General features: G+C 43.1%; 1 protein-coding gene across 7 annotated transcripts in view; it reads right to left on the bottom strand.

Annotated features, from left to right (window-relative positions):
* Positions 1-25,913, bottom strand: part of PHACTR1 (phosphatase and actin regulator 1) — a 507,187-nt gene that overhangs the window by 174,489 nt on the left and 306,785 nt on the right. For all 7 annotated transcript variants that reach the window (XM_081085614.1, XM_081085612.1, XM_081085613.1 and 4 more), the window contains one exon: positions 15,826-15,990. In XM_081085614.1, coding sequence (XP_080941740.1) covers positions 15,826-15,990 — 165 coding nt within the window. The remainder of the gene's footprint in view (positions 1-15,825; positions 15,991-25,913) is intronic.

Here is a 25,913-nt window from a genome sequence, read left to right as displayed (position 1 = left end):
GAATCTTCTTCCTTGCCTGAACATCCTTTGCTAGATATGATGAATAGCATGGTCAAAGGTAAGTGCATTTGAAATTCTGGTTACTCTTGCCAAATTGTCCTCTGAAAAGCTTGCTCTGATTCATCCTTCCGCCAGAGCTGTAAGTGAGCGGCTGTTTCCCACTTTACTAGCTGACTCAGTGTACTTATCGATTTCTTTTATCTTTGCCCAAGCCATAGTGAAAAACAGCATCTCCCTAGTTTCAATTTGTTTTGTTTTTTTCATTACAAGTGAGGGTAAGATCTTTTTATGTATATGGGGCATTTGTAATTTTCTTTGATTTGCTAGTTCATATCCTTTGCTCAATTTGTTCTGAATTGAAAAATATGAACTGGGCTACTTCCCTGAATCAAATCTGTAACGGTGACTCACTGCCTACAGGTAAAGTCTGGTCCCTAATATGACAAAAAGGGGCCTGTGATCTGGTCCCTTCTAAGCCTCCTCTTGGTTGCTCCCATTGCCTCAAAATCGGTGGCTAAAGGAATTTCAATTTTCATGTAATTCACCTGAAATAAAGAACCATTAGGAATCATTCCTCTATTTCCTCAAGTATTTTATTTTTTCTTGTTAATCCTGTATCAGAGCCCACCTGTAAATAAGATATCTTTACAGTTTCTGCTCGTTAATATTGGTAACAATACCAGGTACCTACCAGCTGGCCCTTATTAACGTTCTCGCTAAAGTTCAGTTATTCTGAGGGGGAAAATGCTAGACTATGAGTGGATTGCAATATTCACACCAGGATTTTAGAATAAATTACAACATAAGAAATCAGTCCACACAGAGGCCGATGATCAGAGCTTCCCTAAGGACCATCCCAGTTCCCTGAGGAACAGACTAGCCAATGATGGAAGAGCCTAGAAAAGAGCCTCTGCTCCCATGGTTGCCGACTGACTTCTCACTGACACACACATAACAGCACCACTCACATCTCCTATTCCAATGCTGCTGAGCACAGAGCCATCACTCGACACATCACACCACAACCTTTTCAGAAAGCAAGAGTCACAAAAACATATTCATACCCAATGTGCCCCAGAACCAAGTCTCCACCCTAAAGAAGAAAGCACAAAAAACACACAAATGCTGCCCCTGCTGATGTTTGCAGCAGGGTATTTATAATCCCGTACACCCAGCTCCATAGCAGCTGGTTCAGTCATTAGGGAGTTGATGCAGCTGACTAGGAGTAAGAGTTCCACTACAACATAACACGAAGTTAAACAAGTAAAATAAAATAAGAGCAAGATAAAGTTATATTTGTACTTTGAATTAAACTATGTGAAACTATTATGAAAGAATACCCAGAAACATGTATAAATGATCACAATTTGTAAGTGTCAAGAAGGGTAACTTTTCTATTTTCAAACTTCAAAGGAATGTATTATTTTTATTTTAAAAACACCTCTAAGTTGTTTTTACATTACTTGGGGGTGCAGTTGTAATGAGCATGTCCAGTGACTTGTTTAGAGACATGTAGTTGCATACCAGTAGCTACGATTAGAATTCAGCACACCTGAGCTCACTGGTCTTTCCAGAACCACCAGAGATGATGGACTGTGGCCATCCAGGAAGGCCCATTATTACGACAATCTCTGGAAATATCCACCTAACCCAGATCTATCAAGTGATGCTTTGATCATTCATGAGGCAGGTGAGGAGGATCCTCCTCCTTGTAATGGCGAATTTTCTGGTAATGAATCTTCCCAGTTGTCCATGCATGAAATAGAGTTTTGTGCTACGATGGACAAACTGTATAAATTTTCGTTTTACATAGGAACATATTATTGTGGAATGACAGTTCATAGCTACTTCAGAGAATCTTCATAGAAACATCTGAAAATGTAATCAGCATGATGTTCAAACTCCCGCATTAAACAACCCCTTCCTACATGCTGGGCAGCATTTAAAGGCCCGTTTACAGGTGCCCTTGACAACAACACGCAGTGGTGGCAAGCAGCTTCCAACAATTTCAGAGCATCTTACAGCGCCCCCAAAACCAGGGAATGGAAGGCCCAGCAATCTGGATGGAACGGCTTCCAGGGCACACAAAGATGCTGCTATGCCATAGAAGAGACAGTCATTCTCTTCAGACTCACACTTGGTTAATTTGGGGACAAAAATAGACTAATGCTACAATAGTCTTCTGTGCCAAAATTATATCTGCATCTGAACATCATTAGCTCCCCTCTCCGACTTCTCCTCCACACAGACCTCTTACAGCATCGCTTAATTACAACTCATTGTGATTCAACAGCGAGGTCCTCTGAGGCATGTGAGGCTATCACACATGTCCTCTGTCCCCTGATCAGACTGCCACTCAAAGCAGGTTCTTCGTACACAATGCTTTCTCTCATTCCTGCGACTTCATTAATATCTCACACATTTTATATTCACACTTCACCCCCACCCAAACTCTCCCTCCAGCTAAGAAAAGGAAGAAGAAAGACCTTTAAAACTGACCTTCAAAAACTGTTTGATGCATGAGTGGCCTCACGGTCTATTTCTCTCTATTTAGGTTACTTGATATTTATTTTTGCCAAACAAGCCCCAAATCATAATTGATTCCTTGCCTAAAGTCATTCCTAAATCTCCAGCAACTCAACAAGGAAACCAACAACAACAAAATAAATCAACCAACGGAAACATAAAGGAAATGTTTTTTTAAGAGGCAAGTTATTATGCATCATAGAGGGATCTTTCTCTGCCTCAGGAAGGTTAGCATCAGTCATTGACATCACCAAGTTCTATCTGCAATATTATTTTTGTTAATGAGATCAGTTTTCTGAATTCAAGTGTGTTTAACACTGATCTAGCTACACATACATCTTGCCCCTTTCACTCTTTGTGCTTCCCAGTCACACATAGCAGGGATATATTTCCAAGCAAAGCCCAGAAGCCTATAGGGCAGTGGTTCTCAACCTTGGCTGCACATTAGAATCACCTGGGAATCCTTTTTTAAAATCCTGGTTTCTGGGCCTCATCCTCTGGAAATTCTGTTTCTTTGTTATGGGGTGGAGCCACAACATTAGTCACAAAGAAACAGAATTTCCGGAGAATGAGGCCCAGAAATCAGGATTTTAAAAAAGGATTCCCAGGTGATTCTAATGTGCAGCCAAGGTTGAGAACCACTGCTATAGAGTGAGAGAGGCTTGCATCCCAATCCTCTAGTTTCACTATTCACCAGCCAAGAGATCCCAGGCAAGTTCCTGACCCCTCCTCAGCCTCAATATTCTCATCTATTAGTATAAAACAGTACCTGTAACTGCCTCACAGGACCACGGGGGGCCTCTGTCGCAGCTGGTTCAGTATTTGTCAGTTAGTGGGCACACCTATTAGCAAGTACCATTGTTATTAGTAGTACTACTGTGATATTATCAAGTTTATGTTAATTTAGAAAGTCAAAGGGAAAAGGTCAAAGGATGCTGGGGAAATACCCGGATGGATGTCTATGTTAAAGTGATCGTGGAGAAAGGAAAGCACACACCTGTAATTGGACTGAATTCAGAGTAAAATCCCATAGACTTGATTCAAAGGTGGCCCCTAAGTGAATGATGATCATGAACAGAGTCAGGGTGCTTGTGGAGGGAAGCCTGTCCGGGCAGAAAGGAGGCATCCCTGTAGACATACTTATTTGGGGTGACAGTGGAAGGTCGTGCAGAGGGCTGGCCTGGAGGTGGAGGCTGGATCTGCCAATGGGGATGTGTGTCCCAGGCAGCCATACAGCGAGCTGAATGAACTTCGGAGACATCAGACCTTGAGCTGGGAGAAATGAGTGCTCCAGGACATGGGCGGGAGAGAAATAAAGAAGAATGTGTAGAACACAGAGAAGTGCTCAAGGTGAGTCCAAAGTGCTCTCCAGGCCTGGTCGTGGCACCTCACAGAGTTGCAGCAGCAGGGTGTGTGGTGCCCTCCTGGAGGGTGGGGAAGCTGGACAGGCATCTGGGCCTGCTGGTGTGGGAGCAGATGGCAGGAGCAGCCATGGACTTTGGAGAGTGAGAGGAAGGTAGAAAGAAGGGAGAGTAAATTACTGGTGGAGGACATTGTCACTGGGACAGAACTTCCCATCAAGACATCAGTCTAAGAAGTGCAGGAGGAGGCAGGGAACAAAGAAATCCAATTCTGTGAAGATGCTATTTGACTCAAGCCCCATTCATTAATTTCACAGAAAGGCAGGCAGTTGAAGGCCATTCTAATGATTTTAAGAGTCTTGGTTCCAATGGTCCCTTCTACGTTCTCTTAGAAATTAACTGGCACTTTTCTATTTGTAAGCTGGCCTCAGGGTCTGCAGCTTGGGTCCTGGCGGCTTTGTATAGCCTGACCTGCTCCCCACCTTGCCCAGCACAGGCCTGTTTGTGCTCCCTGCCCTGGACTTCGTAGTCATGGCATCTCATTTTACTCTCAAAGACGTCTAGGGATGGGAAATAAAGCATACAGTCATCCTGTTTACATCCTTTTCCCTTTTTGAGCAATCTGACTTGCCACAGAGCTCTAATTTTTCCAATAGAGATGACACACACGTTGTTTCCCCAAGAACACCTCTTTGCATGCTGTGCGTGCTTCTGCCTGTGATGCAGTGAAGGGGAAACAGGAGGGAGCACTTCCTCAGGGCCATTGTGTCTGTTCACTTAGCTGTGAATTCACAGAGAGAAGGAAATACTTCAGTGAACTAACTTGTTGGAGCCCAGGAAAACACGGGATAAACTCCAGCTCCGCAGACCTGCACAGTGTGTCTGAAATCAGGCCCCGATACCCAGGACAGGAAGAAACACCACCTACATCTAAGAAACTGCATCAGGGTTGTTGTCTGGTACGCACACCGTTCAAAGACTAGAACTAAGGAGTCTTACTTTGGTTCTGGATGTTTGTTTTTTAATGAATTTCTAGAAAAAGAACTCATGATAGATAAAACTTAGAATTATTCTCTGCAAGGTACTATTCCAAGAGCTTTCCAGAATTAAGTTCTTTTTCAATACTCACAACTCTGTGAGGTGCCAGCTTTATCCCTACTTTAGATGAGGGAACTAGCAGTGAGTGGAGGACCTGACCTGAGGAACTTGGCAGTGGGTCTGCCTGGTCTGTGCTGTGACCACTGTCTCTCACTACCTTCCCGCATGGAGCTCCTGCTGAACTTAGAAGTTAGTCACCAAACACACATCTCACGATAAATGCTGGAAGGCTTGTGTCCTTTCATAGAATTAATTCTGGGAATATTGAGCCCCAAATCTAGCAACCACCTCAGAGGCCTGTGTAATTATTGTCTGCTTACCTTTCCATGCATATTTTATTTTTATATGTTATATAGACGAAAGAGATTGTGTTTCATAGAAAACATTAATGCAATGATTTTGAATGGTGTTTGCTTGGAGCCAGTATCAACTCACTCTCTTAGCCATTCGCTAAGTAGAATCTGCCTTGTACATGGCATCAAGCTGGACACAGAGATGCAAAGACAGGTGAGATAGTAACCACTGCTCTAAGGGCATTAAAGAAAGACTCATATTATGACTTCCACTGTCAGCTTTATTGATGGAGCTTCTCTTTCTTCATATTTTAGCTATATACACATATGTCAGAAAAGGAAAGCATTTTGTAATATCACCATGAAGTAGAGGTGAATTATTTTTAAAACATCTGAATTATGAGTTCTCATACTCAGGGATCCAAAATGCAACATAGGTAATACAAGCATAGGCTAAATTCTGCCATCTAACTGGAAATTATTTAGCCTCTCTAAGCCTCAGTTTCTTCACCTGTCAAATGCAATTAATAACACCATGTGGGTCTGCTGGGAAATTAAAGTCAATAAGGCATGGAAAGGGTCATGCATATTTCACATCCATGGAAAACTCAAGATGATAGTGACTACTGAAGCAATTTCTGCCTAGGTAGAAGGGAACAAGTAGCAGCTGTAGTTTTGTTACACCTTGAACAACAGTGGCAGCTGACTTCCAAAGACAGCCCCTGATGAACTATGCTCCTTGCATTCATACCCTTATTTGTCTGCTCCAACTGGGCTGCTTCTGTGACTTGTCTTAACCAACAGAATATTGCGAATGTGATACTGGGCCAGTTCTGGACCTGAGTCTTAAAAGGCCCAGCAGTATCTACTTTGGTGCTCCTGGGGGCCCTGAGCAGCCCTGCTGGAGAGGACATGGGGAGAGACCTGTGGAAAGGCTCTGAAAACACATGGAAGAGAGGGGACAGCTCTCCCCATGTTCCCCATGAGCCTCAGTGACTCTAGATGACCCTGATTCCATATGTCTTCGGACACATGAGACACCACAAGAGAGGCCAGCAGAAGAACCACCCAGCTGAGCTCAGTCAATCCTCTGGTCACAGAAGATAATATGACTAAGTTGTTGTTTTAAGCCACTGAGTTTGGGGGTGTTTCATTACCTCGCAACAGATAACCCAAACAATAGTGCTGCCCAAATGACCTGAGATTCAACACACTGTCATTCAGTCTGACATGTGCACAACTCTGATAAACTGAAAGGCAATCGTGAATGAAGGCAAGTTCTTCAAAGGCTGGACCTTCTGTTGTGTGCTGCCCTTTCCTCTCTCAGATATCATAAACAAAAGACCTCAAAAATATAGTGGCTGGCTGTGGCTGGGTGGCTCGGTTGGTTGGAGTGTCATCCCAAAATGTTGTGGGTTCAATTCCCTGGTCCAGGCACATACCTAGGTTGCAGATTTGATCCCCCCATTGGGGCACATATAGGAGGCGACTGATCGATACCGCCCCCCCCATCTTTCTTTCTCTCTCAGGTCAATAAACATCCTCAGGTGAGGATTAAAGAATATATAGTGGGCTGACCACCTCACTTGGGCACCCATAATGTCCAGTACTCTGCTCAATGCTGGGAGACAGAGGGGGAAAGGCAGGGTCACTGTCATTAAGGATTTTATACTCTTGACATATAGCAGAGTGATGGGTAAAGCTCACTTGGAGAGAAAACAATTACATCTTTATAACTCTTGCTCTAGGAAAGTACTAATTTTCATAGTCTTTAGCCTATACCATCTAATAAGAGGTTTTAAAAAAAGAATCAGGGCCATTAAGTCGCCTTTGCTGTCTAACACCCAGATGTTCCCTTTATGGGTCCTGGTGGATACACAGGTAAGAAGATTTCTTTGCCTATCCTTGCTCAACCTCTTTCTTAAAGAAACTGAATGCTCCAATCGCCCGAAAGGAATGTGTGTTCCAGCCAGACACTGAAAGCTATACAACTTGGTTTGATAATTTCTTATTAAAATCAGATGCTAAATAGTGCTTCAATTATTTGCACGTTTATTTTTCCTAATCTTGAGAATTGTCATTGCTGAAAAATGTGTGGAAATATATTTATTTGGCTTAACAGCCACTCTACTGATGTTTCTGTTTTCCTTGGAATGCCAAAGCCACGTTAAGGCAAATTTTGCAGCTTGACACAACCCAACTAGTCTTAAACAAACAACACTTCCCTCAAGCTCATATAGCCTTTTGGTGATTACTACATGTTTCTCCTCCTTTCTAGCCAAACTTCTTCAGAGAAGAAGTCTGCTTCCTTTCCTCTGACATTTCCTCAACCATATGCTATGTGAATCCCAGCGCTCCAGCCTCCCTGATACTGTTCTCCCCAAGGACACCAATGACCAGGCGTCACTGAACCCGCTGGACACTTCTCAGTCCTTACCATCTGTCAGAACCTGGTGGAGTGCACCCTCCTCCTTTTGTAAATGCTCTCCTGCTCTGGTCAGGGGATACCACTGTCCTCCCTGGCTTTCTAACTCTCCTGTGGGCTTCGTCCACTTTCTCTGTGGGTTCTGTTGTCTCTGCTTCTAGCTTATAGGCTGGTGGTCCTCAGGGTGCTGAGGCAGTTTTTCTTGCTTCCCATTTCTCTCCTTAGAGTTTTCATCCCATGACCTCAAAGATGACCCAGGTGCCCATGACTTCCAGATCTGCATTTCCAGCCAGACCCCTCCTGACCCACTTCTCTATATCCAATGTTCCCTCCATCTTGGATGTCACAGAAACACCACAAAAGCCAGAACTCCCCAAAATAAATGATCACTTTCCCCACACCTCCTCTCCTCTTCAGTATTCCTGATGTAGTGAGTGGTACTTCCACCCATCCAACTGCTCATCGAGAAACAGAAGAGTAGCTCTTTATTCTTCTTTCATCCTCCATATCCAATCTGTAATTTAGTCTTGCTCGTTCTGTCTCCTAAATATCTCTTGCAACTGTTCGCAGCCGTAAGTTCCTAGTGTCACTATTTTAGTCTATCTTCATCTCTCTCCACATTATAATCAACCACCTGCCAGGCAGTTCTCTTGTTACCAGAATCCGTAGGGACACTTAATATTCAATTTGCAATGAGGTATCCTCTTAATTCTATTACAAGTAAATTTTCTCTCATTACAGACACAATATACAGAAGTAGTTATATTAAACACTTGAAACAACATTTGGCATCACTCCAACCTTTCCCCATACTACAGAGAATAATCTTGTAAAAGGCAAGTCCCCTGATAGCTTCATTAAGACACTGCATTAGGATAAAGTCTAGACTTTATAACACACTGTGGAAGACCCTTTATGAGCTAACTCTCGTCCACCTCTTTATCCTCATTTCTCACTACTCTCTGCTCCTCCACTAACAATCCTTTCCAGGCCATAACCTCCTTTCAAACTACAGGTTGTCAATCTCTCCTTCTCTCTTACCCTGGAGCTCTCACATTCTGTTCTTTCTACCAGGACAGATGACTCTCTCTCATGTTCATTCCCTACCTCCTTGGTTAAACATTCATTTCTCTAGGAACCTTTGCTGGTAACTTACAACTCAGTTGGGTTTGTCTCTTTTAACATCTTGAAGACCCTTGAAGTCTAAAAACCTAAGCGCTGACCAAGTAAATAACATTGCTTTGTTAGCATAAAAAAGGGGAACTTCAAGGGAACATTAGAGTTAGGGTACAAAGGCCTAAATCAGCTGCCTTTCAAGAACACATGGGCTTATTCATCAACTTTGTCAATCCATCAGTTTTACCTCGCTGCCTGAGTGGGAAGAATATAAATTTCCAGCACAAGAGCTATGGCAGGGATATTCCATAGGACCTAACAGTGGAACAGTTGGTCCATCCTGGATCGGAGGTAATAATCCTATTTACTAACTGTATTCTTCAATCCTATGCTATAAAAGGATATCTAGAAAAGCTCTGATGCAAACCTTAGGGTTTGTCTGTCTCCTCTAAGAAATGCACTTCCTCAGTCACATGGCAGACTAGGAATTTTGGAGATGAGCTTCCCAGGAAGGGGATCTGGAGATGGGCTTCCAAGGAAGAGAATCTTAAAACCTAGTGGTTGCTAAAATAATCAGTTATTGGATAAATTGATGGAAGAAATAAAGGAAGCAGGGTCTGTCCCAGAGGATAAGAAGCAGCCAGGAACTAGGTAAAATAGCTAGCTAACAGGTCAAGGTTAAGGGTTGACTCTTGTTCCACTGGAAAATTTTGGGATAAGCAGAACCTACAGCAGAAGGCCAATGAGGCAGAGGGGCCAAAGGAGAAGGCTGGAGCTCCACACTTACACGAGTACCTAAGAATCTCCTGTTGCATCAGTGTTGCATTGTACAGAAAACAGTGGACAAAAGCAAGTAGACTATTTCTGGACCCCACAATATGTACAAAGGGAACTCCTAATATAGGTCAGGCCTGGATCTTTATTTTTACTGGCAGTTGGGTGGGGCCAGTGTAAGAAGGTTTTCAATTGTGTGGCATAGTGGGAAAGGGCAATCAATTAATCCTATTTGAAAGTTGCTGCCTTATTACAATTTTACCTACATTAGTTGGGTTTGCTAATAGCTGGAATGAAAATTTAAATACAACTTTTGATTTTCTCTGAATCAATTAAATTGCAGTGCTTTATTGGCCTAAGAATATGATGGACTGAAACATCTCAATTTGAGAAAAGAAAACACAGAGAATCTTTCCAAGGAAACATCAATTCAGCAATTAGTTGAATGTTAAAATAAAAAAGGAAAGCTCCTTTTGTTTCTTGGTTGAAAATGACAAATTAAATCAGCACAAAATTTTGCAAGTAAGTTATGTAGTTTTTTGTCTGTTAGTAGATACAGGATCTTTACCACATTTTAAATAATCTTCTGACTTCTTCCACCTACGGCACCCACTGCCATGGCTTTAGTCTGTTTTGCCTCCACTTTGAGAATCACTAATTCGATAAGGCAGCTCTGTGCTCACAAGCTCCTGTGCTGCTAGTTGGTTTCTGACCACTGTTCCCCCCTACTGTTTAAAAGTTCTTTGACCTCTAGGAACTTAAATTCTTGATTTTTCTAATCTGACTCAACCCATTCCTTTCTTAGCCAATTTAAAGTCCAATACTAAAGTGGGTTAAATAGTGTTCCCGAAAAGTCATATCCAAGTCCTAACCTTCAGGACCTAGAATGTGACCTTACTTGGAAGCTAAGGGCCTCTGAATGAGGTTATTCTGGTTTAGGGTGGACCCTGACTCTAATGTCTGGTGGTGTTCTAAGAGAATGGAGGGATTTGAGACACAGGGAAGGCCATGTGAAGACAGAAGCAGATATTTGAGTTATGCAGCAACAAGCAAGGCACATTATGGATTGCCCAGCAGCCATCAGAACCTAAGAGAGAGGCATGGACAGGTTTATCCTCATAGTCTCCAGCCAAGAGGAACCAACCCTGCCAACACCTTGAGTTTGGACTTCTGCCCTCTAGAAGTGTGTGGGAATGATTCTGACGCTCTGTGCCACTAAGTGTGTGGTGATTTATTACTCCCCTTCTCTTCTTTTTACCCATCTGGCAAAACTCCAACCCTCAACTTACCTGCTTCCTCCATAGCTGTACCTGGACAGCCAAAGCAGCTGAAACAAGTCAGCAGTGCTGTGAAGATTCATAACCATCAACCTGAAATGGGCTTACCTCTGCATGACCCCTCCTCTCCTCTTTGTGAGGAGACGACCTCACTTACTACCTAGAGAAGAAACTCAGCCACCAGAGAGGATCGCTCCCAACTTCCTGACTCCTATCTCTGCAGCCAGCCCCACTGCTTCCCTTTTCAGTGGAGGAGGGGCTCATTACTTCTGATACCAACCCTTTTATCTGGGCTTTACATCCCACCCACTCCTAACTTCTCAGCACCCTTACCTGATCTCTCTGGTCTCACACATTTTCTAACTCCTTTTCTCTCCGGGATCGTTCACATTGGCTGGTCATGATTATGTCGCTTTTATCATAAAAGAGCAACAACAAATCAGAAGGCACAGACAGCCCCCTCCCAATCAAATCACACATTTGAGCCTCTGAAGACACACATGTTTTCTCCATCACCCATCCTTGTCCTATCTCTCTTCCCCATTCCACAGCCAGACTTCTCAAAGATGTAGCCTTATTTTTCCCTTTCCTTCTAATTTCTCATTCCACACTAATCTGGCATCTATTCCCAAATAATTCACCCAGAGAGCTTTTGCTAAATCATCAATGACCTCTAATGGATCAGAATCATTAAAGCCAATGGGCGTTTTTCTATATATCACTTGACTTTATAGCACTGAACACAGTTCATTATACCCTCCTTGAAGCATTTTCCAATCCTGGCTCCATCATATCACATGCTCCTGGTTTTCCTTCCATCTCTGGAGCCCCTGCCCTTATAGCTCCTTTACAGATTCATCTTCCTCCATCCAGTCATTAGTAATGATATTCTTCCTTTGTCTATTAGACTGTCTTTTCTCTCTTTCTATTCTATACTTGTTCCCTAAGGATCTCATACATGGTCATCACTAATTGACATATGTATGCAAATGACCCAACATTTACATATCAGGCACAGACCTCTTCTTTGCTTTCCATATACTCAACTGCCAACTTTGGCTATCACAAGGTCAACTCAAACACATACCAAAACATGCAATCTTATCTCTCCCTCACTCCCACGCTGCCCCCACGCCTCCAAACCTGTTACTCTCCCAAAATACTCATTCTGGGAAAGGCCACCTCCACATACCCTTAACCAACGTAAGAATGTCAACCGTGACACTTCTCTTTCTCCCTCCTACATCTGACCTGTCATCAAGTTCAATCACTTGTTCTTTATAACAGCACCCAAATCCATCCATTCCTACCACCAAATATTAGTCCAATTTACTATCATCTGCCAATGACCTCCTAATGGTCTATCTGCAGTCACTCACACTCTTGTCTAATTTGTTCTATTGGAAGCAGGTCTAGTGAAGGTCCAATCTTATCTCTCCAGCCTCAGCCTCATTCCATACCACACTCTCAGCTCTCCCTTCTCCAGCCACTGGTCCTTCCTACTTTCCCAGAAGGTTCATCTGCTTCTTCCACTGCAGGGACGCTGCACATGCTGGTCTATTGCTTGGGATACAAATTCCTACCCCTCCCTCAGAGGAAGTCCCCCTGATGCCTCAGACTGAGTCAAGTCTTTCATTCTCCCCAGGATCTTTCTTTCACTACCCTTATCATAGCTGTGACCTAGCTTTCTTCTTGTGGTTTGATCATTTGCCTCTCTAGCAACACTGTGCAGGCCACAAGGGCACTGACAAGGTCTCGTTTTGCTCACAGATACATTCCAGGGCCAGGTACAGTTTCAGCACGTGGTAGGCACTCAGGGAGTTTTGCTATTGTTTTTCTTCAAGGCCATAGGTATGCAGTAAAGCTTACACACACAAAGGAAACTTGGGTACATTGTAGATTTCCAAGGCCAACCCCTGCAACTCAAAGGAAACAAAAGCACAACCTGGTGGCATCTTCACAGCTTATTCCTGCCAGGGCTATTTTTTTTCTAAACACAGTCCTATTTACAAAAAAATTGGATAAGTTGGCTGCAGATGACTATTTGAGGAGGCACTGCCTGTTCTATTTCACATGTTATAATCTGTTTTTGTTCCTGGGGCAGGTATAAGGATGTTTTGTGGACACCCATTGCCAATAACACAAAAGATGCTGGGCATCAGGCTAATTGCTTCCCGGGGCCTGGGAAGAGCCTTTGAGGACAGGTTGAAAAGCAAGTGGAGATCATCTCCCTGAGGACCTGTTGTTTTACGTTCTATGAGTTACTGCTCTCCTATGCTGACCGGTGATGCAGAGATGCTTCTGAGAGGAACTCTGCCCTGTAGTGCTTTGACCACCATGCAGAACTCAGCCCTGGGTCTTATGCTGAAGGCCTTTAGGACACTAGCATTCAGCTTAGAATAGGAGGGGCATATGAGCAGCATCAGACATGCAGCTCTATCTTTGAAAATTTCATATAGTAGCTATTGATGCCAAAATTGGGGAAAATCTTGAGATCATAATTTTCTAATGTAGTTTTCTTATTTCTATACAACTTGCAAAGCAATATTTGAAGGTGTTGCATATATACTGAAACACATATCCCATATATTGAGTTACAGTGAAACTATAGTATTGATAATTATGGCAAATTATAAATATAACTCATTATGGAAATAATAACAGGCCAAGCATGCACTGTGTTAATGTAATTTCATGTGTTAAAAAAAGCATACAATTTTAAATACAAATACATAATATAAAATGCAATATATGGACTTATTCTTTGTATTTAAAGTCATGGACATTACTGTGCATATGAAATGACATTACATACACACACAGCCAAGACAAATATATGCATTCCAGCTAAAACTGGCAAACCAATTAACATTCTCACAATCAATCAATCCTCCTGTATATTTAATATTTGATTCTTATCCATGCAAAGGGAAGTTTGTAATTCAAAGTACTGCTTAAACATATATGTAATTTATGTTAAACATCCTTATGTTGACAATAGTTTTCTCATTTTGGCTAAAAACTAGCATAGAAAGTCTCTCCTTTCCAAAAACAAGACATAACATTTCTGAATCCAGTTAAGTGCAAGGAACACTACAGTGTTAACTGTTGACTTTAAACCCCCCCCCGCCCCACACACACACAAAATAGCTTCAGTTATATCATGAACCCATCCATCTATTGCGATACAGATATATTCCATAGTATGTCCTCCAGCTTCTCTAATTTGGAACCTGAATGTCTCTTAAACAGAAACAACAACTACACACACATAACATTCAGCTGTCTGTTTAACTAGTTTGGCCACAGAAATCATAGAAACTTGCTAAGAAAAGTTAAAAATAAGAATGATTCTTTCTCCCCAAAGAATTTTAAATGAATTTTTTTTCAAACTTTTAATGATTCATGAGTAATTTGATGCTGCTGTCCTTTGCTTAAAGAATGTATTTCATTTTGATTTCTCCTCTCCAATGCAATGGTCTCAGTGTCCTTTCCTTTGTCACCTCATGAAGAGGGGATTCACAGGAGCCACCCATTTAGACTTTCGCCTGCATGCCGATCTCTCCGTAGTGCTTGGGGAGGCATGCACGACCTACACATACACCTTAACAGATCTGTGCAATGACCATGAGGTTGGAGAATGCAGTGAGGTGAATATAGAGATTTATGGAATGCAGCAGTTCGTTCTAATCTCAGGAACTAACAGGTTATATATAGCAGCGGGGCACTGGGGCTTTCATCTAAGAAACAGAGTCAGAACAGTCAGAACATGAACTGGAGATGTCTACCATGAGGGTTGTTTAAGATTCAAGACTCTTCGCAACTTTCCTATGTTTGTTACTCTCTTTCATTCCCCCAAAGCAATTAGCAGGAAAATGACTGGATCTGTGGAACAGTGTTCAGGTACAAAAAGTAGGTCATCTTCTATTTTCGTGGTTAGTTTGGGGGAGAGAAAAAGGGAGAGAGGCCAGAAAAATAGAGGAGGTGGCAATTCTGAGAAGGAGAGAGAGCAAGTTGAGTTTTTTGGAACGTAGAGGAAGAAAGAAATAAAAGTGCTGGAGTAGGCCTGGGATGACCTGGGCACATAATTAGCAAAATCAAAGCAAAACAAACAAAAAATCGACACCACCCTTCTAGCATCTCCTTTAAAACAAGGTGAAATCAGAACTCCTGCACTTATACATTACTCTCAAGCACACACTTCCCCATTTAAAAAAATCCAGTGTGCCACATGAACTCTCCACATTTTAAGTTATGTAAGGTACAATTCCTAACCCTATTTTATTCATGGGGAAACTGAGGTACAGCATTAAATAAACAGGGCAAAGGCCATGTAACTACCAAATATCAGAGCTGGGACTTGAAGACAGGTACTCAGACTCCAGAGTCTGTGCTCTTAGCCCCTCAGCTATGCTGACTTGCCACAAGGTCCTTTGCTGTCCCCTAGGCTACGAACTATAGTTATCTTTGTCACCAGTACTGCTCCATTTCTACTCTCCTGTGTTTTCCTGCCATGTCCAAGAATCACTTATTCAAGACACTTCCTCCATGAAATAACCTATCCTATCTGCCAACAACTATATATAACTTATTTTCTGCTGTGTGTTGATTTTTACTGGAACCATGAAAAGAAGGATGAAAAATAAGAAATGGATTGTCAATGCTAGACTGAAAGCATTCAATTATAGAAAAGGTAGAGGTGTAAGTGCAGATATTTATAGATCATATAAAAGTGGTTCTTTAAAAACACCCCCACCCCTAAGACACAAGAAAACACACAGAATCTAAAAGCCAGTCTCAACCATATGGAATAATTATTAGAGACAAGAGCAATTCTAAGGCTTGATTTTTTTCCTTTGGTTCCGACAGCCTACAGTAATTAAAGTCTCCTAATTAACACACACAGTGGAAGTCAACAAAAGCCCAGTGAGAAATGAAGGAAAAAATAATCTTACCTGCAGATGTGTGCTTGAACTTTTCGCTTTTCTTCTTCCTCCATTTCCAAGGCTTGAAAATCCTTCCCAGGTTGGCAAACTTACTTCTCCTCCGGATGGGTGGGGTATGGGTCCCTGGGACGAGGGAGTCAGAACGCATCGCCGCCAGCCTCTCCACTTCCTCAGCTTGTTTTTCCCAAGAAAACGATGAAAATAGAGAGAGGGGAAAAAAAGTGTTAAAATGGGAGCCTCACAGATGGCCAGCGTTTTCCATGGTTACAGATAACAGAAGCCACATGACTGAAGTTCCGTTTCTCTTTTCGTCTTTTTGTAATGGAAGTCATGCCAACATGCTCCAAAGGCCAGGGACAGTCAGCCAAATCCTAGGGATTCAAAGACCCTAACCAAACTTGCCTAACCTTAACCCAGACATGGGGGAGGAGGAGGAGGAGCAGAGCCCTCCTGACACACCAGAGACTCCCCACACAGCAGGGAGGCATCAGAAGAGTCAAATGACAGTCAGTGTAACTACTGGCCCAGCAATTTCTCAAATAAGACTTGGCAGATGCAATCACTATAACACCGTCTGCTGAGAAAATAGGGAGAAAACGTTTATCAACTGCCTATTCGAGTGCCAACGTGCCACCACCCATGGCTCTCTATCCTACTGCCTGCTCACCCAGCCCTGCGGACTGGGCTCTGTTGAGTGGCTCCACCTTAGGGTTGCTGACTGATTTTAGAGCGCTCGCCATTTGTTAGATTCTATAATTGCCTTGACTCCTCTAGTTTTTTTGTTTCTGCTTTAATTTATGAAAGAAGATTCTTAGAACTTGAAAGCTGAGAGTGACTTTAGGGACCACCTAGACTACTCCCAAGAACTTTACATTTGAGGACACTCAAACCTGTAATGCTTAGTGGGGGCCCTTCGTTTAAGGCCACAGTCATCCTGACCTCTTTTATAACTTGGAATGAAACAAATTCTTTTCCAACTTACATGATCATGTACACATCCCAGTGAGGTAAATATACTGCAAATTGAATTTTTGAGACAGGAATAACCAGAGAAAATAACCTCCTTGACAAAAATCAAGGGGGTACAAAGGAGTCACCTTTGCAGAAAGTCAAATTATATACCTAAAGCTGAGGGCAATCCCAAACCCTCTGTTGGACCTTTAACACTGTCTTTCAGAAAAATCACCTGGACAGGCTGTTCTCAGAAGCTCAGTCTTACAGCCTGGTAGGCTGCGTGAGGTCCTTTGAAATGGTTCTCACTCAGGAGATTCATACATTCAGCAAACATATATGGAACCTGCGCCATGTGCCAGGCAGTGTGCTGTGGTGACAGATGATGACAGGTTGGTAAAGGCTCCGTGCAGCAAGACTGAAAGGAAGTAGATGAATTTGAGAGATGTCTGGGAAGCAAGGTCCAGAGGACTTAGTGACTAATTGGATGGCCTGAGGGAGGTCAGTGGAATGGCAGCCTTCATTCTCGGGAGCAGGGAACATGGGAGAGGCACAGGTTTGCAGGTGAGGGCAGCAAGAATCTGGACATGATGTGTGGTGACAGCACTGAAAAGCGTTGACTACATGGCTCAATACTCTGGTAGCTCCTTTTTTGAATCATTGTGTTAAGTAACTGCTTACTACTGTCCCAGACACTGTGAGTATTTATTGGGCAGACACACAGAAGAATGGGACATGGCTGAGCAGAGCCTAGAGGTGGAGATAAAAGGCTCAATGTATAAAACTGCCAAAACAGGAAACCATGTACAATTCAATGGAGACAAAGAGAAGAGAATGACTAATTCTGTTTGGCCGAGTTGGAAAAGACCCCAGGGACGTAACATTTGGCTATATATTTTTTAAAAAATATACATATTTTTATTGATTTCAGAGAGGAAGGGAGATGGAGAGAGAGAGATAGAAAGAGCAGTGATGAGAATTGAATCACTGATGGGCTGCCTCCCACACACCTCCTACTGGGGATTGAGCCTACAACCTGGTGTAGACAAAAGGGGCCACATGCTAACCTGACAAGCTCAGGGGAGGCCTGCATGGCGGTCTTGCAAACTCAGAGACCTAAAGTAACCACAAAGGATGGTCTAAAATTAAAATTTAAAAGCAGTTATGGTGGATAGTTACCTCCTAGGCCGGTATCCTCACTGACAAGGCCAACTTTTATCTTAACTGAGTTTATCTGTCTTTTTGCATCTATGATAACATATCCTTGAAATGTCTGGGTAACTTCCCTTTTTCTGGACCCCTTGGGGCACAACCTAATGTGCCTGGGTGCCAGACAGATACCACAAATTCCTTCAGTGTTATTGTTATCATCTTAATTGTTGACTCTTAACTATCCTGCACCCACATAAGTATGTGTCTATCATTTTACTTTTTATCCAATCCCAGGGGTTTCCCCTGCTTTGCTTTCTCCCACCTCTCTAATCTATCACCAATGGATTTCATGTACCCACCTACATCCCCTCCTTTGATTACAATGTATAAAAATAGATGAAAAGCCACCATTCTCTGGAGCATTACCCCAGTCCCTTGAGATACTGCTTCCTGGCAATTGTCGACAGTTTGGTTCAAATAAACTCACAAAAATTCTTTACAGGTTTTAATGTTTTTACCTTAACAGCGGGCATGTGTCTCACCAGGATTAGTATTGTGACCTCCTGGTTTATGCTCACCAGCCGCACTCATTTGGCTAGATTTTTGAAGAGGAGGAACTGTTATCCCCACATGGGGAAGGGGGAGACATGGGTCCCAGGAAGGAAAACAGACCAAAAGGAACAGAGAGGGCTGGGAGAACGTGGCATGTTTAGGAACTTCAAGAAACAGTAAACTGTGAGTTGGTTATGCTGGTAAGATGCCGGGGTCCAACCCCAGCAGGTCCAGGGGTCCCCAAAGGTGTGGACGGAGTCGGCGAAGAAGGAATGACAAGGAGACAGCGTTCAGTTGATCAGCAGCCTAGCCAGGATCTCCAGCCAAGTTCTGGTCTCGATCTCCAGAGAGGTTCTGCTTAGGATCTCCAGCCAGGTTCTGTGTCCATGGTCTCTTGCTAGGTTCTCCAGCCAGGTTCTCCAGGTTCTCCAGCCAGGTTCTGTAGCCATGTTCCCTCGCTAGGTTCTCCAGCCAGGTTCTGTCCAGGTTCTCCAGCCAGGTTCAGTCACCAGGTTCTAGTCAGGTTCTCTTGCCAATTTCTGTAGTCAGGTTCAGTCCAGGATCTTTTGCCATGTTCTCTCCAGCGAAGTTCTTCTGTCTCTAGTGAACGTTCTGTGTAGGTTCTGTGCCTAGGTTCGTTCTCTCTCTCTCTCTCTCTCTCTCTCTCTCTCTCTCTCTCTCTCTTTCTCTGTCTCCTAAGTTCTGTCTGCTGTTGTCTTGTTTCAACTGTATTTATACCAGTTGATTCCAATCCTATCAATCTCTATTCCAAAGGTTAGGGCGTTTCTTATCTCCATTCCAGGGAGTAAAGATTATGTAGCTTAAGCATGATTGTTTGTAGTTGAAGTGATTAACTACCCGCCTGGCACTTAGTTAAGGAGTTTCATCCCCTCCCTGACTTCAGGGAAAAATTCCTACCTGGGGAAACAACCTTTCTAGGAGAGGCATCCCCTCCCTGACTTCAGGGAAAAATTTCTACCTGGGGAAACAACCTTTCTTGGAGAGGTGACCTTGGTTAAAACACACAGCGCTAAGGGGAGCAAACATATTAAGAACAGTATGCCATATATGCCAGGTCCTTTGAAACAGCAAGGATGGACCAGCTCCCGGCAGTAAGATGGAGAGCCAGTGGGGAAAGGTGGTAGCTGGAGAAGTCAGAACCAGATCATGCAAGCCTTTGAAAGGTTTGATTAGGTGTTTGTATCCCACAAGCAGGGGAAAACTATGAGAATCAGAAAATGCAAATTGAAATTATTACTACATTCAATAAATATGCATTGACTGCTCACTCTGTACCAGATGCTTAGGCTATGCCAGTAAGCAAAACCTATAAAATTACCGATCTGTGGAGCTTACACTAGTGAGTGGGGCGGGGAACATACAATACACATTAAAACTAAGAAAACTGTAGAGTATGTTAGAAAATACATGCTTTGGAAGAAAAATAAAAGACAAAGAGGAACCTGGCAAAAGAGGTCAAGAGTGTCTAGGATGGGGGGAGGGGGATGGGCAATATTAAATAGCCTGATTGAGAAGGTACATGGTCAGGACACAACTAGATTTATTTCTAGGAATATTTTTGCAACAGCAATAGGACCTGAAGCAGAGTGTGAAGAAGCAGGTGCAGAGAGAGTAATGAGGAGGCCACTGCAAATAGTCGGAGGGTAGTGACTAGAATCCAAGCAGCACAGGGACAGAGGGACGCAGAGAAGATGACATTCAGCCAGAGGTGAACCAAAAGATCTTGGTAACTTCCTAACAAGGGAGGACAAGGAAGCAACAAGGCAGCAGCTTTTGTTTTTTCAGGACTGAGTAGTGAAAACTTTCCATTCCTAACAGAGCTTGGATTGTAAAAGCAAGAAGCAGGATGAGTTGGTCAATCAACGACAAGGGCTTTGGAACCAGAAAACGCAGGTTTTTGCAAAGTCTTCTGAGCGGTTTGGATTTTATTTAAGATAACAGAGAACTACCGAAGGGAAATTTGCCGGGATGGGATGAGAAGATTTGATCTGGCCAGTAGGCTGAGCTCCAAAAACCAGAAGAATGTAAGAGACTGACGATGTAGGAAACAGGTGGAGAAATTTATGAAATAGTATTTTTAGGGAGAAGAAGGGGAGGTGGGATCAAAAGTACATACAGGAGGGTTAGTCATTGGAAGGCTTTATGCTGAGTTATTGAAAATTTGAATTGAGGTCTCTGATCACATGTGGGCCTCAAGGGGATTAATCCAGCGTCAGTGGGTAAAAGAGATCATTGAAGGCCAAGGGAAGAAAATAATGACTGAGGAGACTTTAAGTAAGTCTTTTCAGAGTGGCTGAGGAGAGTAGTTAAAAAACCCAACTACAATGAGGAATGAGAAGAAAGCCACATGGAGTAGGTAAGCAGCCTCTGGAACAACTGAACTTGAACATTCTTCTCTTGAAATGCTATCAGCTGGTTGAGCTGGTGCTTCTTCAGTAATGCTCAGTGGTATCCACAGAGGGGGTGACAATTGTGAGAAACCATTCCAAGGAGGTTTTGAGTCCAGCACACAAGCCAAGTCAAGATCATCTAATTCCCACAAGATCACTTTCTCTTTCATATATAGCCATCACATTATCCCTGTTTCTTACCTTAGTTTATAATCTTATTGTTGCTTGTCCTGACCTTACAAGTCTCCAAACCTGCATTCCCAACCCCCCTCCCTGCCCATCTCCTGCCTTCAAACCTGTATTTTATACTGTTGCAGATTACTCTGCCAGAAGCCTGCTTTTCTCAGAAACTTTCAATGGCTTCCCACAGTTTACATTTCCTGTCCTGGCATTCAGAAACCTCCCTAATGACCTGCCTGGAATTCCCTCTCTCAGCACACACTATAGCCAAAATGCAACACTCCTCCAAGCAGCCTCCTCCGGGGCCTGTGGATCCTGATGGACATCAAATGACTGGAATTATGTGCAAAATTTCATGTATGCTTGGGTATCTGCATTTGGTTGAAACAGTTTCCATTTTCTTTTGTTTCCCCCAATGGTCTAACATACAAAAGGTAAAATTTTAAAAGTATCCAGGTTGAGGCTTCGTGGGTTCAGCCAACCTAAAATATCTGCTAAAGATTAAAGGAAGATTGTGCATTGAATCCTTAAAAAATTATTTTTAAACCAATATATATGAGTTACTTAAGCTTGATGTTAAATTGGCTCTCATAGTTGGCACTTGATAATGATTTTTTAAATAAGTAAATGAATGAGGGCATTTGACACAGCTCATGAAAATCAGTATCACTATTTGTCTTAAGAAATAAACACCACTGGGGCAAAAAAAAAGTATTTCATAATCACGTCTTTAAGAAATGAATGCAAATTATTCTGAAATTACCACATTAAAATAATTATAAGACATTAGGAGTGCCTTGGAAAAACTTAGAATAGCAAGAAGCTGGCGGAGCATTATAAAGGTATAATTATAACTCCATAATTAAATGAATCCTTAATAAGTATACTATTAAGTTCAAGATGCTTAGCCCTAATGTACACTATATTATTGAGCAGACTGGATGCCTTTAAGTAAAGGTGATTTATATTTTCATCATCCTCATTACTTTTCCCCCAATTCATTTGATAACAGGGCCTACCCTCAACCTCACTGCTTTGCCACCAGATAGTGAAATTTGAAGGCTTAGCAGTGAGGAAAGAGGCCAATTGTGAATACAGTTTGAAGAGGAAGAACAAAAGGAAACAAAACTGGGCTCAGAATAAAGTGGTCTTCTACTGACCACGGGGACAGGAGAGAGTGGGATGGAGACGAGTAGGAGAGGAAAGGCACACAGGGCGGGTGTGTTTATGAAACCAGCCTTCTTTTCAAACATATCATGAAAAGACTGCTTTGCCCAAGCCCACTGCTCTCAAAGGTGGCGTCCTCGTGCTGCTGAGAGGAGACAGCTGTCTGGAGAAAATGCTCACTTAGACATGAATCAGCTGTCAACCGCCCAGAGACAGAGAATGCTGAATCAGAAGGTGGGAAGCTGGGCAGCTGAGCTAATTCTGCGCTGAGGGAGAATGGGAGGCCTGAACCACATGATTTGCACCATCACCCTCCAAAAAATACTCTCCTAAGGGACTACACAGTCTGGGCTGCCTTTCATGACATGACTGGGATTTGTTTTATCTGTAGACAGGAAATCGTTGGGAGCTGATTTTTCTTTCCTTTTAGAAAAGCAGGAGAGAAAATACTTGGTTTATGCATGCTTTTCATCACTGAGAACCCAAGTAGCTGTGTCTGCGGGCACCCTGAAGCCCACCCGTTGTAGCCTGGGGTTGCTCCTGGTGGGCTCTCAGAACATGCAAGAGTGTGGGAGTGGACAAGGGGAACTTCGGCTGGCATCCTTACCATTGTATTTCTCATGCTTGCTTGGTTTTCAAAAGGCTTATCCAAAGAAAGCACCAATTCTGGTCTCCTGCTGGCCTAGAAAGTGTTAGGCACGCAGTGTCCCCCTGAGAAGTTTGGAAGAAGGAAGCCATGGTGTCTGTGGTGTCTGGTGTCTAATCAACGACAGAGGCAGGAGGGCCAGGACATCAGGAGCCCCCACTGTAGATCTCTCCATGTGCCCAGGACTTTTGGAGGACCTGAGATTCTCACAAATTAATATTTGCTTCTCCACCCAAAGTGAACCCAAAATTGAACGCTTATTTAGCAGGATCTGATACCATTTGCTTTTCCTTCCAATTTCATTAGAAGGGGTTATGTTCCCACCATATTTCACCACCCTCGGAGTGGAGGCCAGAGCTGGGGGTGGAGGTGAGGTTCACTGTCAGTTAACTACACTGAGCTGCCCAGGGGCTAAACCTGTCACCTTCCTGCCTCAAGCAGTGTTGCTTTTTCTTACAACTGCAGAATGATGTCAGACAGGTCCCTGGCCATTTAGAAAATTCTCAACCACTGCGGCTTTCCCCTTTTAAAAATGTACTTTCAGTTTCACAAAGATACCGCAGGCAGGGTAATGAAGGACGGATATGAATGATCAGATGTAAAGGACAGTATTTTCCCATTTTCATTCCATAAGTTACACCACACTCTCTTAGAGAGGCCAGATCTCTTTGAAGAGTTTCTGTCCATCTAGGACTGATCTGTATTAACTCCAAGGTGTGTTTATATAACAAAAAGAGGAGTGATACATTTTTATTTTAAAATCGAGAGCCCCTGCCTTGTCCCATGAGTTGAGGAGTGGGATGAAGGTGAGAGGGGGTATGAGGGGAGAACTGGGCATTAGAGGGCGTAGGCCATGGTGGCAAAGGGAGGCTGTTTTGCTCAGAGCAGGTTGCTTGGTTTGCAGACCACCTATAAGCCTGTACTGAGCTGGGGGATAAAACAATATGCCACACTCACAGCGAAGCTACAAAAGGGTTTGGTGCAAACTCGGACATGATGCCTAAAAACTCACTGGTGTTAATACTGCTGAGTATGAACACTGGTGCTTCTCTCAATCATCTTCTCACTCTGTCCTGTACTTGACCTTCACCACCTTTCCCCAGTCTTTCACCCTCTGTACCTCCCTCCTCTTCTTCATCCGTTACTCTCAGGTCGAAGGCGGGTCCAATCTGTAGATCAGAACTAAAGTATGAACACTGATACTAGTCAAACACAGTGTTAATTAGAATAGAGCTGCATTGACAAAGGGTTTTTTCATCTTAATCCAAAGTCTGCTTGACTTGCTTGGAGAGCTCTGGTGTCTCTCAGTTTTCTAGACACAAAGATGGCTGCCTGGGAGCCACCAGAAGAGATACCAATTCTGTGCCACACAAAATCACACTCCAAACACAGCCATCATACACCATCATGATATTTGAGTCTTGTCCACTGCACCTCTGGAGGGATATATAAAAATGTTCATATTGAGAGAGTTGCTAATCAGTCTTGTTGCTACAAGAAGGGTATTCTTTATGGTGGAAACAGCAACAGTGGGTGTGACTGTACAATACAATCCTATGGAATGGGAAATGGGAGGAGACATCCAAGCTCATATACCCAAGCTCATACTTCTCAGCACATTTGCTCAGACACTTGGCTAAGTTCCTCCTTTCTTTCTGGCTCCAGAGCTTGCTGCCTGGTGGGAGGCAATTCTATCCACTGCCAGGACAGGTCCCAAAGGATGCTTTCACAGGCCTGCCACTGCCTTTGGCACTATGAATAGGTTGGCCTGAGATAAAGGGCACAGGACTATGCTAGCATGCAATGGAAGGAGGAGAGAAAGGGAATTTACGGATCCACATGACCAAAGATGGCCCAAGTCATGTTTCTGTTCATCATCTCTTGAAGCAGTAATTGAAATCCAAGAGGAATAGGAGAATACCCCCCAACCCCTTGCCTTGAGAGATACTGATTTTAGCAGCGCTACTGGTTTTGGAATTATAGGCCCTTATAACAGAAAGAGGCTATGTGACTAATATGGTCTACAGAACTCTGCATACTGTTAAGTGGTTTCCAGTTTCCTCATAACAGGAAGGGAGATTCTAAACAGGACAGTGCTTTCTTAGGCATTGATGTTGATGACAACAATGACGGTAATAATAATAATCTATACTAATAAAAGGGTAATATGCTAATTAGACCGGGACGACCAGACATCTTCTAGACGTCCGACTTCCTTCTGGACAAAGCCAGGGTGGTGAGGGCTGAGGCAGGGGAGGTTAGGGTGATCAGGCTGGCAGGGGAGCAAGCAGTTAGGGGCTTGATCAGGCCAGCAGGGGAGGGCAGTTGGGATAATCAGGCTGCATGGGAAGGCAGTTGGGGGCGATCAGGCTGGCAGGGGAGCGGTTAGGTGCTGTTCAGGCCAGCAGAGGCGATTAGGGGCAATCAGGCAGGCAGGCAGGCGATTGGTTAGGAGCCAGCAGTCCCAGATTGTGAGAGGGATATTCAAGATTGGAGAGGGTGCAGGCTGGGCTGAGGGACACCCCCCATGCATGAATTTTATGTACTGGGCCTCTAGTAATAATAAAAATATTAATAACAGCTACCATTTTTTAGTCACTAAGTCTGTGCCTGGTGCCAACCAAAGCACTTAAAGTATTGCTGTATGTAACACCCACATTAATCTTATGAGGAAGTGTTATTATTATCCTCATCCTACATTTGGGAAAATTGAGGAGGAACTAATGAATAGGAAGACATAATTCCCAAAAGAGAAACACATGCTATTAAGACTGTCTATTTTCAAGAACACCTTCTCACTCAATGAAATCTTGCCTTTTCGAATCTCCATATTACAGACTAAAGTAATAAGAGGGCTTTAGGGACGATGGAAGAAATTAGCTTCTTCTTAAAAAGACTACAAACAGTTGCCAATATAAATTAATCCTATTCTAGCAAGAAAAATGGGGTGTTATCTGCCGTATCCTAAGATGTCATAAAATATATGCACACCTGAGTGTAGGGGCCCTGGAGGATACCTACCCTCGGTCAGTAGGACA

This window comes from Myotis nattereri, assembly GCF_964212035.1.
Source record: "Myotis nattereri genome assembly, chromosome: 3".
Lineage (NCBI taxonomy): Eukaryota > Metazoa > Chordata > Mammalia > Chiroptera > Vespertilionidae > Myotis > Myotis nattereri.
Note: the sequence above shows the minus strand (reverse complement) of the source record. Positions and strands in the feature narration are given on the sequence as shown.